Source organism: Corapipo altera, unplaced genomic scaffold, assembly GCF_003945725.1.
Source record: "Corapipo altera isolate COAL_440 unplaced genomic scaffold, ASM394572v1 76, whole genome shotgun sequence".
NCBI lineage: Eukaryota > Metazoa > Chordata > Aves > Passeriformes > Pipridae > Corapipo > Corapipo altera.
This window is the reverse complement of record NW_020884964.1, coordinates 36,568-59,115: the sequence shown is the minus strand read 5'-3', so window position 1 is coordinate 59,115 and position 22,548 is coordinate 36,568. Positions and strand designations below refer to the sequence as shown.

General features: G+C 38.1%; 1 protein-coding gene across 1 annotated transcript in view; it reads left to right on the top strand.

Moving 5' to 3' along the window:
• The window catches only part of MRPS5 (mitochondrial ribosomal protein S5), a 43,692-nt gene that overhangs the window by 5,217 nt on the left and 15,927 nt on the right, over positions 1 to 22,548 (top strand). The window contains exons 2-5 of the mRNA XM_027664666.1: positions 656 to 793; positions 8,400 to 8,525; positions 8,805 to 9,038; positions 13,973 to 14,007. Coding sequence (XP_027520467.1) covers positions 656 to 793; positions 8,400 to 8,525; positions 8,805 to 9,038; positions 13,973 to 14,007 — 533 coding nt within the window. The remainder of the gene's footprint in view (positions 1 to 655; positions 794 to 8,399; positions 8,526 to 8,804; positions 9,039 to 13,972; positions 14,008 to 22,548) is intronic.

Sequence of the window (22,548 nt, the reverse complement as noted above, 5' to 3'; positions counted from 1 at the left end):
CTGCAAGGATACGTGGCTGGCTCGTGGTCAACTTGGTGGCCACCAGGAGCCCTCGAGCCCTTTTCTGCCATGTTCCTTTCCAGCTGTTCAGCCCCCAGGATGTGTTGGTGCATGTGGTTCCTCCCCAGGTGCAGGGCTTTGCACTTGCTCTTGTTGAACGTCATGAGATTCCAGCCCATTTCTCCAGCCTGTCAAGAATCAGCAGGACTCTCTGGTGTATTTCCACTCCTCTCAGTGTTGTGTCATCAGCAAACTTGCTGTGGGTACACTCTACCCCACCACTGAGGCCATTCATGAAGATATTGAGTAGGTTTATCGGGCCCATTTCCGATGTGGTTTTCGTAGCACATACATGATTTTATGATGTATTTATTTATCACTTTTATGTCCAGGAACATTGTTGCACATTTTGCTGGTAGGACAATATTTCTACTTTTTGAGGGCATAGAAGTCTTCTAGTCTTCTGCTCCTTGTGGCATTTTCTATTGCAATATATTTCCCCCACGTTCTGCTTTGCTCTTCAGTACAAAAGGTTCGAGTCGGATTCCCTTTGAAAATTACTGGTTTTTCTTCTGGTGCGTATATTTGCAGAAAATAATGTTTTGAGGAAGAAAATGTCATACATATATAAATACCCTTCTGTCTTTGTTCTCAGGGTTTGCCTCTGTACCAGTGAAAGGGAGTTGCTGTTCCTATTCTAGCCTGGCATGGACTTTCCAGACACGATGTTCCATCTCTGCCCCCTGGAATGTGACAGTTGAGCAATGCAGAAAAAGCAGTTTCTTCAATACAAGTAAGTGTCGAATTGGATAAAAATTATTAACTAATAAAAAGAAGAAGAAAAGAAAATACTGCTTTGGAGAGAGACAGTCATAAAAATCTATGCATAGTAACTTTTTTCTATCTCCTAAGATTATAGTCGCAACTAGAGGTATTGACAGAAGTGCATGCACAAAGTCAGTTTATTATCTTTTAATAGCAGGCAAGGGTTTGTTTTATGTCACAGTGAATCCATCCAATATATGTCATTGGATGGAAGGGGGAAGCACCTACCCCTCTTTCCTAGTCCTTCATTGTGAATATAACTTGTGTGTTTATCTTCTAAATTATTTTTGAGCCACGGTCAAAACGTACAGTTCAAGCTGTGCTGTCTCAAAAATGAAATAACTGAAATGCAATAATGTGTTAAACAAAAACTGTTGATAATGTCCTGCTAATTGTCTGGTCAGCTGCAGTATTTTCTTCCAGTCCTGAAAGGAATTACACCCATGCTTAACAAAATGGAGAAATGATGACTGTTTCAATTCGCACTCAGGACTGTGAAGTGAGATAACTGAGGGGCCATCTCACCTACTTTATGGTTCCTTATCCTACCCATGGGGGAATAGAAGGAATAGTAAGGACAGAATCTCTGGAGGAGATAAATGCAACAATTTGAGAGTCTGAGTTCTTTGACTGTTCATGATGCATAGACTTTAAGAGCTTTGCAAAATCAGGATTTCAGAACTGGTGGTGTCTTCCTATTCTCAACATCTGAGTGGCAGAATACTGTATTTTTTTTCTTTACATTTGGTAATGAAATGGGGTTTAAACAGTCACGCTGCCTGTCTGTTACTCTTATCCAGTAAATTTTCACTGTTGACTGATGTCAAATAACTGAAGGTAGAGAGATCTCCAAAGACTTGCAAAAGGCTGCAGTGTGAACCACAAGCTCTGCATGGTAAAGGTTTTCTAAGGATGCCACCTGCAGGAAAAACTCATTTAGACGAGCAATAACAAGATAAGAATATGTAAGAAGCTAAGCACTGTTGATATTTTGTTTATCTTAAATTTAGGCACCACAGATGATTGCAATGTGATTACAATTTGTAGGTTAGATTGTTTCCTTAATTAGGTTTATGTTCATATTCACAAACTCTAGATGAGCTCTGTTTTACCAGAAGTTTTTCCAGATGCCTTGGTAATGACTGAATTAAAAATATTTGTTGTGATGGCATCTGTGCTGCTTGACTTAATAAAATTTTAAACAAGTTATTTTTAAACAAGTTATTTTTACTACTGAAAAGTATTGGCTTATCTAATAAGATGTAACAACCTGGAAAAATTAAAGTGTACCTCCTTTAGGTAGTCAGCAGAGATAGTAGCCATGAGATTCAGAAGATGGAGGGGTTTATATTTCAAAGTACAGTTATTCTAAGAACAGTTTCTCTAACAGAAGTAAAAAATAAAATTTTCAGAATTCAAATGAAGTAGATACAAACAGTATAAATCACTCATATCCTCTAGCAGTGCAGTTACTTTAGAAGTGGTAACATTTAAAATGCAGATATGACCGTTTTATGTGACATAGTTTTCAAATGAAATGTCAACCATATGACAGTGCTTTGTGACTGAGAAAGGTGACTATACTTTTCTATCTTGTTCGTGAATGCTTATTTATCTTCCATCCTACTTCTAAAAATAATACTATGCTCTCGTTAGTAGGGTCACCTATACCTTCAACATAACTATTATTTTTAATATTTTAACTGATTGAAATAGAAGGAATTCATTTAAATAGGAGGAATTGCAATTATCCTAGGCAATCTGTGAGCCTTATCCAGATAGGTGTCTCCTCCAATTCTGACACAAAAACATACACAGGGATTTATTCTTGTCCTATGACATATTTCGGTGAGTTTGTAATGAAATAATTTAAAATTATCTTCTTATTCCAGGCTTCTGTCCCTCCCTCCTTTCTCCTTTTCACCGTCCTTGTTATGGGAAGCAGTTCAGTTTTTGTTTATTGGTTTGGCTGTCTCCCAGCACTGGGAGTTATCTTTGACCCCAGTCGTCTAAACTAGCCACCATAATTTTCTCAACATCCCCTATGTATCCGATTGTATGTGAGAATAAAGAACTTTACTTGATACTGGGGCTATATAAAAATTATGCTCTCCTACTCACAGTATTAATTCCATTAACTACCCCTGGGAAACAATCACAGAACCATAGAATGGTTTGGGTTGGAAGGGACCTCAGAGATCATCTCGTTCCAGCACCACTGCTGTGGCCAGGGACACCTTCCACTAGACCAGGCTGCTCAGAGCCACATCCAACCTGGCCTTGAAAAGAAGAACATAGTTTCTCTGTTGCTGGGTGATGTTTCCTCTTAGTTTAGAATACAGAATAAAGAAGACGATGATTTTTCAGAGTTTAGAAAACTATATATTGTAACAATCAAGGGAGAATCCTTTAGACCTACAATATAAAACTGTACTCTAGTAATGTGTTTTGTCTCTAGATGCTTTGAGTACTGGAAGCAGTTGTACTTAGTATAAATCTCTGTGTTCTTTCTCAGAAACATCAGTTTCTGAAAGGCTGCTCCTTAATTACATTTCATGTTTTCGTAGTCCTGCGTGAGTTTTCTTTGGATTAAATTGTTCATTTTGACTGCTAAATCTAACTCGAGGATCAGAATGAAAAAAAATACATATTTTTTCAGTTTTTAAAGAATTTTTCTTTAAGTATGAACAGTGCAGATAAATAATTACTGAGTTACCTCTTGTCATTATCAGTATTGTAAGAAGAGTTTTGCTGTTTTAGCATTAAGGATGTGAGGAGTTACAATTATACAACTGCTTACTTAGCTGTTTTACGAAATTGATTCTTTCTTCTCCTTTTACTCCTTTCAGTTTTCCAACTTATTACTCTTTGTCTTTCTTTGTATTCTAAGCAAGCTGGGAACTCATCTTTCAGGAGACAAAGAAATCTGCTTTTAGCTTCAGTTCTGTTTTCTGATATGGTTTATAGCAAGTCTTTTGGTAGTACTTGTGAATTACTCAGGTGTGATCTAATATTAATCTGAAGTGAACACTTGGCTTACTCCTGATATTCAGGGATAGTATAAAAAGACACAAACCCAAATCCTTTTCAGAATATTACAAATATATTTTCTGTAAATTAAGCAAAATTGAGTGATGTCATACAGACTCTCTTAATGGTTAGTGGTGATCAGCTGGCATAATACATGCTTTCAGCTAAATTCAGTAGTGGATCTCTTTCTAGTCTATTAAGTAAATCTTACATATGACACTTTTTTCCCCCCCTCTTAGTAGCTATGTGCTTTTGGTAACTGACTAGGAATGTGTAGTGGCTTTTATGATGGTTTCTATTTTAGCTCTTGAGGAATGCATTGCGTGCATCCTATTTTACAAAGGCAAAATAAAATAAGGCCATAAATCAGTAAGAGACTGCACATCTACTGTACTGTCTTCATTTTGGAACATTTCTATAAATGTGAAAAGCAGTACAGTAATCCTCACGTCTGGTTGGAGTTATTTCCTCCACTTCAAGACATTTCTCCTGCCTATGTATATGCTCTCTAATCACCTTGGTGCTTTGCTGCCAAGTCAGATTGACCTTTCTTATAGTCAGATTTTTATTTTTCTCCATTGCTGTGTTGTCTGTCTGTCAAAAGCAATGTCCCCACCATTGTAATCTTCTTGATGACAGCCTATCCCTTTCATATTCCATTCTTGTCACTTCGTCTTAAAATCAGTGTGATATCTGCCATCTTATAAAGAACTCAGCTCTGTAGCCTGTAGGCTTCTGATGTGTTTCATTAAATTCAGCTGCTTTCCAAACACATGATGATATTATTATAGACTGATTAGATGAACTGCACTTTGGTACCAAATGTGATGTTTTCATCTGATTCTAATTTTGTCAGAATTTGTGCAGTGCTCGAGGCCAAAACTTGACTCGGTCTGACCTCTTCTTGCTGTATCTGTTGGCATTGCCTAGTCTCCTTTTGTACAAGACAATCTCCTTACTCTGTGACCTCTGCTAATTTCCTCTGTTGTAATTAAAGTGATCTTATTGTAAATGAATTTGGAGTGCAGCTCAAAGTGCAGAATTTTTTTTGAGTGTATTACCAGCTCAAGAGCTTGTTCTTTTCTCTCAACCGCTTGTTGCTGCCCCTCTGCAGCCTCCTTTGTAGCTGTTATGACCCTTTGTCAGGCCACACAAACTGCAGACTGGGAAACTGTTCTAGCTTAAAAATAACCTTGCTAAGAAAAATGAAATACCTTTATTGTATTTCCATGTTTCCAAGCTAGCAGGATTATCATTTTAAAAAAATAATTGCTGGTCACAGTGCTTTTTGAATAAGCTAAGAAGCTTAACAGGATTGATGATCAGCCTTCCAAGTCATGGAACAGTCACATAGTTCACTTAAGAATGTGGAATTACTGAATCATGTCTTACCTAGTTACCTTACTTTTTTTCCCTGAAAAAAACTGATGGTAAGGAGGTAATGCATTTCTATATAAGTTCTGGGGGGTTTTGGTGGGCTTCTTTGTTGGCTTTCCCCCCACCACCTCCTGCATTTAGCTCATGCATCAGTTAGTCATAATCAGCTGGAAGGTTTTTCAGTGCCTGACATTTCAGACACTGGTTTCAAGCCATTTGATACAGCTGCTGTTTGTGGGATATTTTTTTTTACTCATAAACCTCTGGACATTAGGGTTCATTTGAATGTCTTGAAAAGGGCATGTAATTTCAGACAAAAAATTCTTTTTTTGAGAGCTAAAGCCTACCAGGAGCAAATTCAACTCTTGCCTCACAGCATATAAGAAGTGTGATAAACATTGCTGTTATCCATGGGCATTTCTATTTGTCTGTAATACACAGATTTTCACTTGTCTGCAATACAGCTGAAATCTGTATTAAATATTTTGCCTAGTTGTATTATTTGTACAGTATGTTACTTGGGTATGTAGTGACTTTGGAGGCCATACTGCTCTTGGCTGTCATGAAGGAATACTGTTTTGTAGCTTCTTGACTTGCATAGTTGTGTGTACTTGCTTTCTGGTGTACTGAGCTTTGATTGTCTGATTCAGAATTCTCAAAAAGGAGTCAGTTGTGCTTCCCACTTTGAAAAGGATTTTTGAGTGAAAAGGTGTTCATCATATCCTTGGAAGGGCCACCTTGACACCTTAAACAAACTTAGTCAATACAAAAATGAACCTGGGCACTTAGTGGTACCTTTGGGCATCCTGGATAGCTCCTGTCAACACCTCCCCACGTTGTCAGCATAGCAGAGCTTTTCCAGTTCCAATGCATTTGCCAGTCTGTGGGACAGGATCTCCCAAGTGCATTAATTGAACAAGAATGAACTGCTGATAGGAAACTGCAGCAATTTGAGCGTGGTTACTTTAATTCCTTTGGTTAAAAGTGTTTACTGCCTTTTTTTTTTTTTTTACTTTAAATACACAGATCAGAGAAGACAAGATTTAAACTGCCATAGTAACATTGCCCCCAGGTTAAACACGTAACAGCATTAATCTGCAAATAGAACAATGGTGACACTTCAGTATTCTGTGGTGAGAACCTTCTTGTCTGGACTAACAGAATGAAAAATGACCAGCCTAATTGCCTTCTATGATGAAACAACTACCTGGATGGATGGAGAGCAGTGTGTATTGTCTACCCCAAATTCAGCCAGGCTTTCCATACTGCCTCTCACAGCATCCCCATAGGAAACTGAACAAGTGTGGGTTGGATGAGTGCACAGTGAGGTTGATTGAGAACTGGTTGAATGGCAGATCCCAGAGAGTCATAATCAGTGGCACAGGGTCTAGTTGGAGGCCTGTCAGTAGTGGTGTCCCCCAAGGTTCTATACTGGGCCCAGTATTGTTTAACTTACTCATCAATGACTTGGATGAAGGGCCAGATGCCTCCTCAGCAAGTTTGCTGATGACACAAAGCTGGGAGGAGTGGTCAATACCCCAGAGGGCTGTGCAGCCCTTCAGAAGGACCGTGACAGGTTGGAGAGATGGGCAGAGCAGAACTGCCTGAAATTCAACAAGGGCAAGTGCAGAGTCCTGCACCTGGGGAGGAATAACTCCAAGCACCAGTACAGGCTGGAAGCCGTCCTGCTGGAAGACAGCTCTAGGGATAAGGACCTGGGGGTCCTGGTGGACAACAAGCTGTCCCATGAGCCAGCAGTGCCCTCGTGGCCAAGAATGCCAGTCGTATCCCACAGTGCATTAGGAAGAGCATTGCCAGCAGGTCGAGGGAGGTGACCCTGCCCCTCTGGTCAGGCCACATCTGGAGAGCTGTGTCCAGTTCTGGGCTCCTCAGGACAAGAAAGACAAGGAACTCCTGGAGCAGGAGTTGATCAAGGGACTAGATCATCCCTCATATGAGGACAGGCTGAGGGACTTGAACCTGTTCAGCCTCAAGAAGAGACGACTGAGAGGGGACCCCATCAATGTCCTTCAGTATCTGAGGGAAGGGTGTCAGGAATGGAGCCAGGCTCTGCTTGGTGGTGCCAGACAACAGGACAAGAGGAACAGGCAAAAACTGATGCACAGGAAGTTCCACCTGAACATGAGGAAGAACTTCTTTACTGTGCAGTGACTGTGCACTGGAACAGATTGTCCAGAGAGGTTCTGGTGTCTCCCTCACTGAAGATATTCAAGAACCATTTGGACACAATCTTGTGCGATGTGCTCTGGGATGACCCTGCTTGAGCAAGGAGGTTGGGCCAGATGACCCACTGTGGTCCCTTCCAGCCTGACCCATTCTGTGATTCTGTGAAATAATAATCCGTGGTGTCTTTTCACATAATCAGCTTCCTTTTGGTGTACTTTGTCTAAGTTCCCATGGTGTCCTGCATTTCCATCACCTGGGTGAATAGTAGTTTGAAGTTAACAACTAAATACACGCTTCCTAAGTCATGCTCTTGTGTTGAGTGAAACACTGAGACAGCGCATGGTCCTGTACACAGCCACTGTGTGAAGAGGCCTGACCAAGGCCTGAGCTCTGGTGATGAGCCTCTTTGAAGTGTTTTACATTCCTTCCGCCTTACATTTGTTTTGCATTTTGTATAAATAAGGCAATAAGGGGGATGTTGTATTTTCAGAACATGAGAACAGCAGCAGATTTATGTTTTGGTTAACTTTCTGTGCTTTGTGGCTTTTTAAAGCAGGCTAACCCCTGGATATTTTTAGGGCTGATTCAAGCTGATTGTCATTGATCGTTGTCCTTGGATAAGTGCTTCCAGGTATTGCTGCTCTTGAGTTACTAATGAATGACTTTCTTTTAATGACCTTACTGGTTACTTGTTAGAAATATTTACCATTAAATCGATTTCGAAAATCCATGTAAAAAAAGTGCATTTGGCTGTGGGCCTGTCTGACTGCAGGATTGTCAGGAGCAGAGGCACATCTTTGCACCAAATACATATGCATATAGTAGGAAATTACTTTGGTAGCACAGCAGTAATCCTACAGTTTAAGTTCCAGTAAAGCGAAGATCAAGCAAATTTCAAGTTCAGGGTAGTTTTTGTTCAGCTTTGGTTTCCAATATAAGCTGTACTTGTACATTACTTACGGAAGATTTTTTTATTTCAGTGACAGCTGAACAGCTATGGAAAGGAGCTTTGGCAGAGACTGGTGCAGGAGTAAAGAAAGGAAGAGGAAAGAGAAGGAAGAAAAAGCTGAGGAAGAATCTCAATAGAGGCCAGGAGATTGGTGAAGGTAGATTCACAAATAAGGAGCTGAAGACATCTTGACCTTTTTGTGTGTAGTGTTTCTTGATTTAATAAATTGACAAATTTCTGTTCCTTTCTGTGGTATCAGAACTGCTTGAGATATTTTTGTCTTTAAACAAAAAATCTTTATATGATTATTTAATGTTATAAATTCTGCATCATAAAATGTACTTGAAATATGTGAGAATTTACCATTTTGTTACTTTTTTCCAAAGTTGCAGTCCTAATTTGGAATAAAACATAATTATTCTCTGTTATTTTTAAGGACGTTCTGGTTTTCTCTGGCCTGGTCTTAATGCTCCCGTGATACAAACTGGGAAAGTCCAGGCAGTTACTCAACGAAAAAAAGAAGAAAGAGACAGAATTCAGGCTGAAATTGTTCAGCAGAGAGATACCTGGGAGAAGAAAAGAAAAATAAAAGTTAAAAGAGAGGGAGGATGGAGTGGAAGGTGTTGGGGAGGTGTCCTTCTGGATCCTCCTGACCCAGGTCCTAATGGAGGTAAGAAAACCAATTATCTGTCTTCCTCTTACTTAACCTTTCTGATAAGGGGCTTGGAGAAAGTGAGATCCAGGCTTTTCCTGTGATTGAAAATCAGTTTTGTACTTCTCTCTTATATACCTATACATAAGCAAGCTAAATCAAAGAACAGGTTAACACAAGTGAAATTTGTTAAAACACTTAGTTTCACTGTGGTAGTATGTTATAGACTGTATGATGTTATGCTGTCTTACAGAATACTGTATTATGTCATAGACTGTTATAGGAGTCTTGAACTATGGAAATATTTTTCTGTGTTCAACATCAATTGTACTGAGTATGAAATGTAGCCGTGGTTTTTTAATAGTTTCTTAATGGATCCTGTGGGATAAATCAGGCTTTTTTTTTTTTGATTCTAGTTCAAATAATGAAATATGGTTAAAGATTGTGTAGTTTGAATGTATCTTTTAGAAGAAGCTATAATAAATAACTATGATAGTAACTATTATAACTATAAAAGTTATTTATTTATTTCCCGAGTAGTTAAATGCCATAGTGAAACTATAGGTTCTTTACATAGAGCAGAGAGGAGACTTTTTTTATAATGCTGTTATTTAAACTACTCTAAATTCTGTAGTCGTTTTAACATTTAGAAGCCTAATCCTTTTCAACTAAACATAAAAAAGACTTCTTAACTCCCGTGGGGCTGAGTTTTTATTGCAGAACTTGTATGCTTACTGATGTCTCTCTGTAGGCTTTTGTAGCAAGATGAGCTAGATGTTTCTAGCACTGTTGTTTCAGGCTTGTTGCAGTTGTTTGAGATGTTAAGCTTGTTCATGTTTTCAGAGCTCTCTTTGCCCAGGAATATGTTCTCCCAGTGCAAGTTTGCACCTTGGAACTTATGTTGCAGCAAGTCAACATAAATGGAAAATTACTTGCATGGAATCAAAGTTACCTTGTTGTCTGATCATCTTGCAGTCACCTGTGCTCTGCAGTCTACCTGGTGCTTTGTTAACTAATTTCTTTCTACCTGTGAATGTTTTCTGTTTACATTCTACTCAGTGCTAATTAAAAATCCTGACGTGCTTTGAACCGAGCCATAGGGTGGTTAGAGCATTGTCTTTCCAGTATGATCTCGTGCCTTTGTGCATGTGGATTGAAGTCACTGTGGCATTTTTGTAGCTTTCTGCTTTAAAAATTCACTCTGTTGTTGCTCTCTGCTGCTTCTTTGTTCCATTCCTTTATACATGAGTCTGTGGTGTCTGTTGCTATAGAGTCTGAGATACACTGTTTCCCTCAGATCTACCTTGGGAATTAAGGAGGTCTTGCCCACCAATCTCTTTGAATAGTTTCTGCTTGTCTTCAATTTTAAGAGCAATTCGTTCCATTTTAATATCAACATAATACTGCAGTATACAACTGCAAGATTTCCTGTATTTACTTCCCTGCATTTCATTCTGTTACCTTGAAAGCAGATATTCCATGGAAGACAGTGATGTGACAATGGACTTGGCAGGCTGTCACCGAACCTTTCAATGTAAAAATAGAAAATCTGAGAAATTAATTAATTGTTCCAAATTCCCCATAAGTCAGTGGTGGAATATATAGCAAGTCAAGAAAATGTCATGGTTCTAGTTCCATACTGCGAACAGAAGACTGTGTATAGTTTATTCCACTAAAAGAGGTGACAGCTGTTGCAAACAATGTTTATGCATTTATGAATTTTGCCTTCTGGTGTTTTCCTTGATTTTGCTTTTGACTGATACTATTGATGTGGATTACTTGCATTAAAGTTGGCTGCATGGAGGCTGTTCTAGTCAGGTCAAGTTCTGCCAAAAAGAGGAAAGGGTACTGCAATCAAAATAGGAAAATGAAACTGTCAGCTTATATTATAAATGTGCGTGAGAAAAAGCAATTCCTGATTAGTATACATCAATTCCCTTTCAATCTGTTAAAAATATTGGGGATTTTTCAGGTCCCCATAGTTATTTCAGCGTCTTTTTATTCAGAGAATTAATGATTTTGCAGAGAAATTGGGACATTGGCTGTATGCAAAGCACAGTCAACGTGACAGGAGGAACAGACCTGAAACTGCCAAAACCCAGTGAATCCTTTTGACCTGAGGCAATGGCATGACTGGATTCCTGCTGTCTAAGCAAGAATGTGTTCTGGTTGAGATTCTGCAGTTCAGCTCTTCCTAGTATTCTGGTATTAGATTCTCTAGTAACAGATGGAGTTTAAGCATACGATGCAGCTTTCCCCTAGCAGCATTTGTATTTTATAGTGAAAACAGGTGCAAGAGGTTTGTTGAAACCTCAATGTTGTTAGCCTTCAACATCTGACAAATTTGGTTGAAGATGACCGGTGTGTTATAGGAAAACACTGGGGGACATATTCTGATTGTATATGCTAAATTCTTTCAGGGGGTTCTTCTTCCACTACACCTTTACTTACTGTGCTAGCTAGGACTAGGGAAAGAAAAGTGTTTTTCACTTAGAAATAAAACTGTATTTCTCACAAGTTTACAGTGTTTTTTTGCAACTGAAGAGGCTTCAGAGAGGAAACAGAGTGCCTGTTGGCTTTCATATCCTCTGCTGTGAGCTAAAAGTCTACTTGGTGTAGACTAACAGATCTCTAAAATGGTGCCAAGATGATCATGTTTATAGTCATCTTGGAGGTTATGTGTAAATGATAAAACAGTGTTAAGTGAAGGACTGAGTTCCCAGTTCTACACTCTTATACCGTTCTTAGCTTTTCTCCAGAATCTCACTGTAACTACACCAAATAAAAGAAGTATTAACTGTTTTAATTGGCACTGGTCTTCTATGTTATTCTGAAATGCTCTTGTTAATGAGATAAGTTGGAAAAGCAGGAGTTTGTAAGGATCTCTTATCTATTCTGCTTCTTACACCAAGATGTTGCAATTTGCTCCACTGTCCACTGTTTTCAAAGTCAATACATTTCCACAACCAAACTGGTAATAGGATTCTTGTGGAAAATGTATACATAAATTTTAAGTATGTTCTCAATTGCTTAAAAGGAAACAAATATAATTGCAATTTATATTTAGATGTGGTAATCAGGTTTTGAAACAGAAACTCAGAGAAAACAGCATCTTTTTGTCAGTGTTTGTTATTTGATGCATTCTTGCCTGCTTCTGTGAAATGGATATTGAGAAATGCTGGTGGGACTGCTGAAAGCCAAGCCTAACTTGCTGACTTTTCTTGCACTGTGTAAAGACCTGTGAATAAGGTTTGACTGGGCTGCATTTTGCCTGGGTTTGTGCTCTCTCATTTGACTTGTCTGGAGGTAGTACATGTAGATGCCCATGTCACACCCAAAGCTCTTTGCTTGCTCTTTGCTTCCCTACAATGTTGTAAGACATTTCAAAAACATTTTACTTCTTTGAAGTCCCTTACAATGGCAGAGCAGAAACTCACTTTCTGTGCAGTGAACAGGGTATGTTCACCACATAGAGCTGAATATTTAACCTTCACCTGAACGTGTTCAGCGTTTCATTACCACTGTGGTGAAAAGATCTGAACATAAAACATAGAAGTGATCATTTTTTTTTACAATGCAAAACACCTTAATTGCTAATAGACAAAATAAATTATGCAATAATTGTCTTTGGTGGCAAAGGTTTTTTTCAGGCAGATTTGAAAGAGAATTAAAAATAAAGTCTGGCTAGGTTATGCTTGGTTATTTGAAGTGGTTATGTATTGTTTTATTTTATCCTTTTCTTCCTTTTCCTGGAATTTCACAAAAGCGTGTATCAAGAAGTACTTGCAATTTCATAGAATCAAAGAATAGGTTGTGTTGGAAAGGACTTTTTAAAGGTCATCCAGTCCAAACCCCAGATTTCTTTGAATCGAAGGGATTGATTGATTGTCTAATACAAGCTTCAGAATATCAAGAAGAATATTGGGTAATACTTTGGTCATAATGGAAGTGACCCATTTGGTAATTTTAACGATTTACAGCCTTTGCTCAGTGTGTATGAAATTTGGGGGTAATTTGCAGTTTTAGAGCAGTATTTAGAGAAGAAGGCAAGTTTACTGCCAGCTAGTGAAAACTCAAAACATTCTCTTTTTATAACACACTGTGGATAGATATTTTTCATAGTCTTGCTGCAATTGGAAAGAATTAGAAAGAATATCAGATACAATTTAACAAAAATGCTTCAAGGTAAGCGGGGGGGTTAAAGTGATTTCCAAAAGAAAGTTTCTGATTGAATGTGGAGAGGATGTATAGCTTAGCTTGTAATCAAAGTATTCAACATATTCTAAGGGAAGCTTTGCTTTCTGTGTGATGTCCAAGCAAAGCAGTTAAATTTGTATGCCTTGCTTCACATTAAAAAAAATGTATTTTTCTTCCTCTCTGCTACTCTGGTTATTTAAGTTCTGCAGTCTTGGGAGACTGTTCCATCTTACTTCCCTGCATGTATGGTACTTTAAAAGCTGAAATATTGATTGCAATTGGAGGTTGGGGTCCCCAGCAGAGCACAACTAACATATTTAATTATAGTAATCTCTTCATTCTAACAGGAGCTGTATTGTAATTGTAGCAAGTAGTATTACAGTTTCTGAGAGGTTATCTTAACAGGATTTATTATTTTTTAGAGCTAGTTGCCTTCACATAACCTGATTTTACTGAAGAAATGGAAAAAAATATACTTTATAAATAAGAGGTGTATGCTGTTTTTTCACAGAATTTGCTCTAAAAGACTAAACAGAGTCAAGTAAAAAAACCTTTTTAGAAGGAAGCAACTAATAAAGCTCACTTTAGATATGCTTGTTCAAATAATTTTTATCTTTTCTACTTACTGCTGAAATTACTTTATAAATTACAGTTACATAAAAGTTGTGTCTTTTTTAAATTATACCAACTTCAGGGAGATGTGCTCACAGGGAGGTAACACAAGGAAATGTAACACCCTGTTTTTCTCCCAACAGAAACTTTTGAAGATTTTGAAGCAAGAGTCATTGAGGTAAGCATTGCAGATCTTTTCAAGGACTTTAAAGAATTATCAATATTTTATATTGACCTTGCAATTATTTAACAATTCTTTGTTAAGTCAATGTTATAGCAGTAGGAATTAGTCTGGTATCCTGTTTCAGCTGCTTTACATACTCTTGTCATTCTGTCCATTGGGGACTTGTTTTCTCTGTTGAGCAAATAATAGCCAATTCAGAGGTAATTTTGTGTGACTCCAAAATGGCAAATGCCTGCAGATAAAGTTTTCACATTGAAGTTCTTCACATACAACTACAATAGGGAAACTAGTAAAGTAATTGGGTTATTTTTCAGACAAAACTACAATTAGGAAGTTGTATAACTCTGCTAGTAAAATAAATGAATTCCTAAGGCCTTTTTGTCAAGGATCAGTTAGTCTAACTCCTGGCTTTTCACAGGACAAGGTAAAACTAAATCATACCACTAAGAGCATCATCCAGATGCTCCTTGAGCTCTGGCAGGCTTGATGCCATGACCACTTCTGTGGGAAGCCTGTTCCAGTGACTGAATACACTCTCAATGAAGAACCTTTTCCTAACATATCATTGGCAAACTTAATTAATGTACATTTAATGATCCTGCATCCAAATAATTTCTAAAAACACTAAAGAGTACTGGCTCTAAAATTGAGCCTACTAGTGACTGATTGCCAGCCTGATGTAACCCCATTTACTGTAACCTTCTGTTGTTTACTTACCTACAGGTGAAATTTTTTATTAGATTTATGTTCCTTTAAGGATTATTATCAAAACCTTCATTTGTAATTAATATTTACCTACTTTATTATTGAAAACTAGACTAGTCTAGCTGCTTTGTAAAGGAGACTTCTGTCCTTTCTAACCATGATTTGAGAGTGAAGGTATCAACATGGATCAGTACCCATTCTGTGACAGATCAGGTCTCTTTGCTTAATATGAATGTTGACACCCTTTTATCACTATAAAATAAAGTGACTGTCCATTGAGTTGTTGTGCAGTTTTAAGTGAGTAGAGGTGACTATTTATCACTTTACTTCAGCTTTACTACCAAACAATACTGCAAAACATTGCCTGTATTATGAACTGTTAACTGTTACACATGTCCAGATGAGGTACTTGCTTTAAAACATCTCTGTTTGAGTTTCTTTTAGTTTCACTCACAGCTGAGATAACCATCTTGTGTTCCAGCACCAAGTTCACTAGTCATGTCCTTTTTGGAAGGGATCACATTCTGTCTGTCCACTACCATGCACTGTCATATACTGTTGGAACAGCAGGTTTTCCTTCAATCCTTTTTAAATCATTTGTGTGACAAAACTAAGAAGAAATAACATGTTCCTAATTATTGAATGCACTTACTCTTGTGTCAAGAGTTTGCATTGTGGAAATATTAAAATCTCATACTCAGATTTTAATATCTTTGAAACAACTTTCTTCTTCACTGCACACCTCTAAGCAAATACTGACTTTTCTCTCCAGAACTTATATCTGATTGCATTTTTCTTGGAACGTGGTCAAACAACTCCCTATTTGAGACAGGAAAAAGTGAACCTATCTCTTGACAACAAAATCAGAACTGCTGCCTAAAGATCTGTGAAATCAAGTGTTTACTTGGTTTGGAGAGAAAGTAAAAGGTTACCATTTAAATGGAATTGTTGTCAAAGAGGGAACGAGATGTCCCAGTCCAGAACAGGACCAAATGTATAAAGCAGAGTCCTTTTATCTGCCAGTTTTTCAGGGTTCATTGCAACGCAGGGCTGTATAGGTTTAGGAGCAGGATGCAAGATTTGCAAGATACAGATCAGCATATAGTTTCCGTCACTGTCTCTTTTGAAAAAAACCCCAGATACTCCTCGTTAGGGAAATAAATAGTGTCCTTTAATAATAATACTCTTACATGTTGCCTTACTTAGAGGCTTAGGATGTAGGGTGGAACCAGAAGTTCTGAATATCAGCTGTGAACCAAATCTCTCATGGTTTTTGGTTTTAGATCTCTATTCCTTGTCATTGTTCGTGCCATCTGTCTATGGAATGATGCTCAACTGCCTTTTGTTTTGTCATTCCTTGGTGAGGTACTTTCCATGAAGAAATGTTTTATCCAGAAATTATTTTTGGCAAGATTTGAGAATATTAATGTTATATTTGATGTGATAATAGGAGTCTATCATTTGTCTTAATTGAAATATATGTGGACAGAGTAGGTAAGATTTTACCAGAATTAAAGTAGCTTTTAAATGGCCTTGAGTAAGTAATAAATAGTGTGTACAGGGTGCAAGAATAAGAATGAAATTAATATAACTGAGAGCAGCATTAATTTCTTTTAAACTGTGTGCAAGAATAACCTATTGGAAAGGGAGTTTACATTGTCTGTTCAACTGAGAGGGATTATGAGAAACATTTCCTTAAACAAAATAGCCTGATTTACAACAGCTCCTTGTCTGAAAGTTAAAAGAATAATCAGGCAAGTCAGAAGTTGATCTGACTGACAGCTTTACTCCAGAAAAGCATCTGAGGCTTCTCTCCTGTCCTGATAAATGTGCAAATTTGTTTCCTTGTCCTTGATTATCTTTCTGCATTTTGCTGAGATAACCATCAGTTGGGATTCCATCCAGTGGCTTGACAGTGTTTTCTGGATTAATCTTATGTGTCAAAATCTTTGCTTGTTGCACTGGGTTTTAGTATCTTCAGAGATGTGGAAAACAGTGATGCTGTATTGTAATCTCAGCTTGGGTAATTAGAAGTCATGAGTTGGTTTATTTTTTTTTTTTTATATCCTGCAGAAGGGAAAAGTATAAGCTGTTTTACATGTCTACTGTGGAAAGGATAAAAAGCAACGGGTATGAATAACAAGCAAGGGAAATTTACATGTAAAGCATGAGATGCAAGTGGTAATTTGAATACTGGAACTGGTTGGGATGTCTGTCATTGGAGCTTTTTAAAAACAAGTTAGATAATCTGTCAGGAGGGGTGGGGAGACAAAATCTGTAACCTGTTAACCCGTTTTACCTAAGTGGGGTTTTGGAGTGGACTGGGCACTGTGGGCTCTGACTTACATAGCAAAGATCTTTTGGATCACATGGCCTTTAGCCATATCTGTGTTGGAAGGCAGTTTGTAGTAAGTGAATTGCATGGGCACTGTACGTGAAAGAAGTGATTTTTCTTGCTGAGCCCTGCAGTTGGCAGTGCTTTCTGGTAATTGAAAGGGCACACTGAAGAAAAGTGGCTGTTGTTTTGTTACTGTGACATGTCACAACTGGCTGTCAGTTTGGATACTTGAGTTGCCATTCTGTGCTGGCATAATTATGTGCAAATGGCAAAGTAAGTTGCTATGCAATGTTTCCATGTGCTGTAGAAGTCTGTTTCAATGCTTTATTATATTTGAATAATTAAAAAGCTTTTAGAAGCAGGCTGGGGGTCTACTCTTATATGAGATTGCCATAGATTTGAACTGTGGAAGAGGAGTGGTTTTGCAGAAAAATAACAGCAGCAGCAACTTCTATATTCAAAGCCAGCAGTGAGCCCAAGTTAATTGAGTCTTATAATTTTCTGATAACAAGTATGAGTTTTGAAATAAATAGACCTTTTTTAGCATTCTTGTTTTAAATAGATGACAGACATGCTGCTATTTCTGTATATGTTTTCCATTATCTTTATATTCACAGTAGTACAGGAGATAAAAGTAATGTTTGCTGGGAAATTATACTTCACAGCAAGAAATTAAAAGCCATTTTTAAAGGTCTGACTTATGAACAAAGATAAAACAGGCCCTTTCTGTTGTGATTATGCTACTGAAAAGCCTGTGCTCCCTTGCTAAAAGAAAGAAATTGCTTATTAAAGTGTTTTCTTATAATGTAGAAATAGAAGGGATATAATTTGATTTTCCCCTGCTTGTAGAATAGGTTATAGACAAGTTCAGATTTTCATGTACACTAGAACTAAAGTTGTCATAGAGAAAAAGCAAGCTTAAGTGAGTGTTAAGGGACAGCAGTAGGGACTGTAGCTTGGTTTTCTTTCTGGCTTTCGTATAGACTATTGCATTACTTAGTGTAGGTGACCTGACTTACCTGTTTCTTACTTTCCTTGCCAACCTGGAGGCACATTTCCTGTTTTGCTCATATATGTCACATAAGAAAAATCTCTTTGAATAGAACTGGTGGTAGTACTTAAGTGGTGTCTAACATAGTGTAACCATGGTGGAAATTAAAATTTACAGGTGTAGTTGACATATGCCATTCTTATTTTCACTGGAAAGCTTCATTTCACGTGTCATCCACCCTCAGATGAATTTTTCTTTTATTTTTCTTCAGAATGAACATGGTAACATAGCAAAGAAAGTAGCCTACATGATATCCTGTGCTATGATAGTAATTGCCTTGTAGTGCAATCAAAATCAGAAAGTGAAACTTAATGATCAGTAAGGCCTGAAGGCACAGAACATGAGGTTAGTGGCCCTTTGAATCTTTCATGAAGGGGAGCTTTCTCGGGCAGAAGATGAAGTTATAAATAATGCCCTTTGCAAAAGACAGATCCTGGAGGGGGTTTTGTCCAACACTGAAATTGCCTGCTACTAGTTGTGAAAATGGTGCCTTTTGTCTCCTATTTCCTTCCCAAGAGGGCCCACATTATCTCAAGTCTTTTGCTTGCAGCGTATCTATAGAAACTGTTCCTGTTATCCTTGATATCCTTGGCCAGATTTAATTCTAACTGGGCCTTGGCTTCCTTAACCTTATTCCTAGCTTCCTGTACAAGTTCCCTGAATTTCTCCCAGGCCACCTGTCCTTGTTTCCACCTGCTGAAACTTTTTTTCACTCTGAGTTAGCTCAGCAGCTCCTGACATTTTTGCTGAATTTCCTCCTCATCGAGATGCATTGCTCCTGAGCTTGGAGCAGGTGATCCTTGAAATTCAGCCAGCATTCTTGGGCCCCTCTGCTCTGCGGGGCTCTATCCCTGGGGACTCTACCAAGCAGGTCCTCCTGAAGTCCAGGGCAATGAGTTGCTGTGTGCCCTCCTCACTGCCCTGAGGATCTCCAACTCCACCATCTCGTGGTCCCGGCATCCAAGGCTGCCTTGGAGTACTACATTCCGCGCTAGCGCCTTCCTGTTGGCGAGCAGAGGGTCCAGCATGGCACCTCTTGTTGGCTCATCTTGATAGACTTGCTACTTGTGACAAAAAGAATATTCTTAATTGCACAGCCTGAAACCCTTGTTTCTTTTTACAAGTAATTGGAAATTGTTTTCTAGCTGTCGTTTTTGCAAAGGGTGCAATAAAAAAGGCTTGTGAAAAAGAAATACTGCGTGAAATTACAGTGTTTAGGATCCGTTGTTTGACATCTTTAACTGAAAAATTAGATGGTATACAGGATAGTGTCTGAGTAACAATTTACTTCTAATGAGATGTTGCCTCAAATGTTCTTTTGGGGAATTTGTAGGCTCTAGATTTTGCTTTTAGAACTATGGGGAAATTTTCTGTTCTCTGGATGATACTGACAGTGTCTTTAGACTGACAATAAAAATTTCAGACAGTTTTTAAGATAGTACCTGAAGCAACCTGTCACAGGAAAGAATGAGAGGTTGGAGCTGTGCACTAGAATTTAGTTCTGATACTCTTGGAGTTCTCAAAGATTTTGGCCTGCCCTAAAAGTAGAGTTTAGGGATGCTACCTTCAACTGGTTCTGTTTATTAAATAGTTAATTTTTTTTTTGTCTCTTTTACCTGTCAGCCTGTATAGAAGAAATAACTGTTTGGAACACTCAGAGACTTTCACTTACCAGCAATACTAGTTCTGCCCACCAGCTTGGGCAATTTCTGATTTTTAGGTATGGTAGGTTAACATTAGAACTGGGAAATGTTCTGCCACAGTGGTACAAATCTGCTCTGCCCTTGATGTAGGGGAGAGAAGGCTGACAGGGATATGATCTAGCTAACATGATTTGAGTAACTGGTTTCTCAAATCTTTTAGCTATATCCCCGAGCCTCTCTAGGCTTCCTTGCATGGAAGTGCTTTTCTTTCAGCACTGTATCCTGCTCTCATTTTATCTCATCTCACCTTGTACCTTAGAGAAGTGTTGGGACCAGAGGTTCTTATGCCATGAGGGGATCAGCCTATGCAGACACTGTTCTCTGCATAGCAGCGGCAAAAGCATAGCAGTGTCAAGAATGTGGCCTTAGAGGTAGCAGGTTCCTAAAAATCATGACTAGAATATGATTTCTAGAAAGGAGGGCTTTCCAAGGACAATGGGGTTGGCCAGTCAATTATTCTGCTTTTACAAGAACAAAACCTCCAGGGAAGTGTTGGATTTTTACCCTTTTTCTAACAGAGTGCAACAGCTGAAATCACAATAACGTTTAGCAGCTTGTCTTTGGCTGTGGCTTATTTCCACATTGTCATTTCTCCTCTTAATAAATATTTGAGGTGGTTTTAGTTTGGTTTTGAAAGGTGATGTTCTTCCCTCAGTTCTCAAAAGAAAGCTGAATTTGCAATATCATCACTGGATAATGGATACAAAGAGACAGTTAATTTGAGGTACATTTTGATTAAGGTTGAACATGTGTTGCATCTTTTTTCAAATTTCAAAAATTGGCTTTAAATCTAGCTTGAGTGGCAGTCTAGTAAATAGGGGTACTTGTGTCTTAGTTTCAGTCACTTTTCTGAGGTCGTGTTGTTTTAAAAGTGGCATATTGTTCATTTTGCATTAATTAATTCCAGTGCAGTTTAATGATAGGCTGTAGCAGGATGCTTTATTTCCCAAGACAGAAATGAAGCATTGCTGAGCACGCTCCAGAAGAGCACTACTTCTTTTTATATAAGGAGGCATGGGACTGTGTTGTTCCAGCAGTTGTGACTGCCTGTGTACATTATCAAGCTTGAAAGGCCTTCACAGCACTTCAGGAGAGATGCAATAACACTGATCATGACGGGTGGCTGAACACATTTTCCTACAGAGCTGCTCAGAAACAGCTGACAAGTGCAGTGTTAGGAAGGCTCCTGGAGAAGCTCATTGCATGTGTCTTTACTGCCACATTCTGGAAAGGGAGAAGAATAATCCATGAAGAGGTTTCTACAAACATCATGTCCTTTATTTTTGACAGTATGCATGCCAACTCTGTTTTTGTACAAGTGCTTATTCAGATTGGCAATGGAAGATAAAAGTATGTGCAAAGCAAAAATAGTATGCTCTTGATGCTCCTGGAGAGATCACTCTGCTCCACTCCCTTTTCTTTCATCATTATTTTGCATTTTCTGTAAATAGCCTTTTTCCACAGGCACTTTCATCTTGTGGGGCTTGGTTTTTTTAGCTTGTTCTTGTAAGCAGTAAGATCGAAGAAAGAAAAATAGCTTGGAATAAGCAATTAGCAAAGCTGGTATTTCTTCAAAGTGCTCTGTAGAATGTGTGCACACCTTGAATTAAACAGTATCTTTATTTTAAGGAAAGCAAGGTGGAATTTTTCAGAAGTACCCATTCCTAATCTGTACCTAGTGAAGGCACTGGAATTTTTGGGGGGGTTGTTGGGTTTGGGTGGTTTTTTTGGTTTGGAGTTTTTTTTGTGAATTTTAGTAAGAATGTTAAGGCCATGACCAATATTTTATAATAATCCAGTTTCAGATGTATAACACTAAAACCAGACTAGCTTGCTGAAGAACTGGATAGAGAGAAAAGGAGGGAGCACTGATATGGAAATCATATTGAGGCTTCAAGAAAGTAGAACCTGATGCATTTGACAGGAAGAGGAGAAATAATACCATGAAATAAATCCTATCTTTTGACTGGTAATTCTGAGACAGATATTAACACAGTCAAGCAATATCCAGTATGTTATTTTATATGTATCTATTTTCATAAATACTATATATTATATTTTTATACTTTATATGTAGTTCTTATATTACATACTGTATATAAACTATATGTCTATATTTAAATAAATGCATAGTTTAATATATAAACAAAACCAAGGAAACTAGAACAGATGGACAAAGGATCTGAGATTGTTGTCCCAAAATCAGGTCCTTTCACCTGGTGTGCAAGAAGCACACACAGCGTTGAGATATTTGATTTATTTATGCCTCCGCTCCAAATAGAGTGCTAGAGGGTAAAGCTGGCACACCAAAGGCCAAAAATACAAGCATATTTATACAGTTTGATTATTTACAGTTCTCCATGATGAATCTACATGAGTACTCAGCTAAGCTGCTATTTGCTTAGCTGTCTCTTACCTGAATTTAAAGGTACAGCACATTTTAAATTCACTGCACATGCTCAGAGAGTAGAGATCTTCACTTGGAGGCAGCTTCAGCTTCAGAGGTGTGATTTTTCACATTAAAATGATCGAGTTTACCAGAGGACAAAACTTGGAAACATTCTAAACCCCAGCAGTCCAAAGCCAGTTTGAGTTGACATGTAATCAGTCTCTTCCCTTCTATATCATCATTTTAGTTACCTTTTATCACATTATGCATTCTTTAGGTCAAGTTATTCTACCTTTTTGCCGAACGTGCTCTCGCTCCCACTTGTACATCTGTCTTTTTTCTACATCAA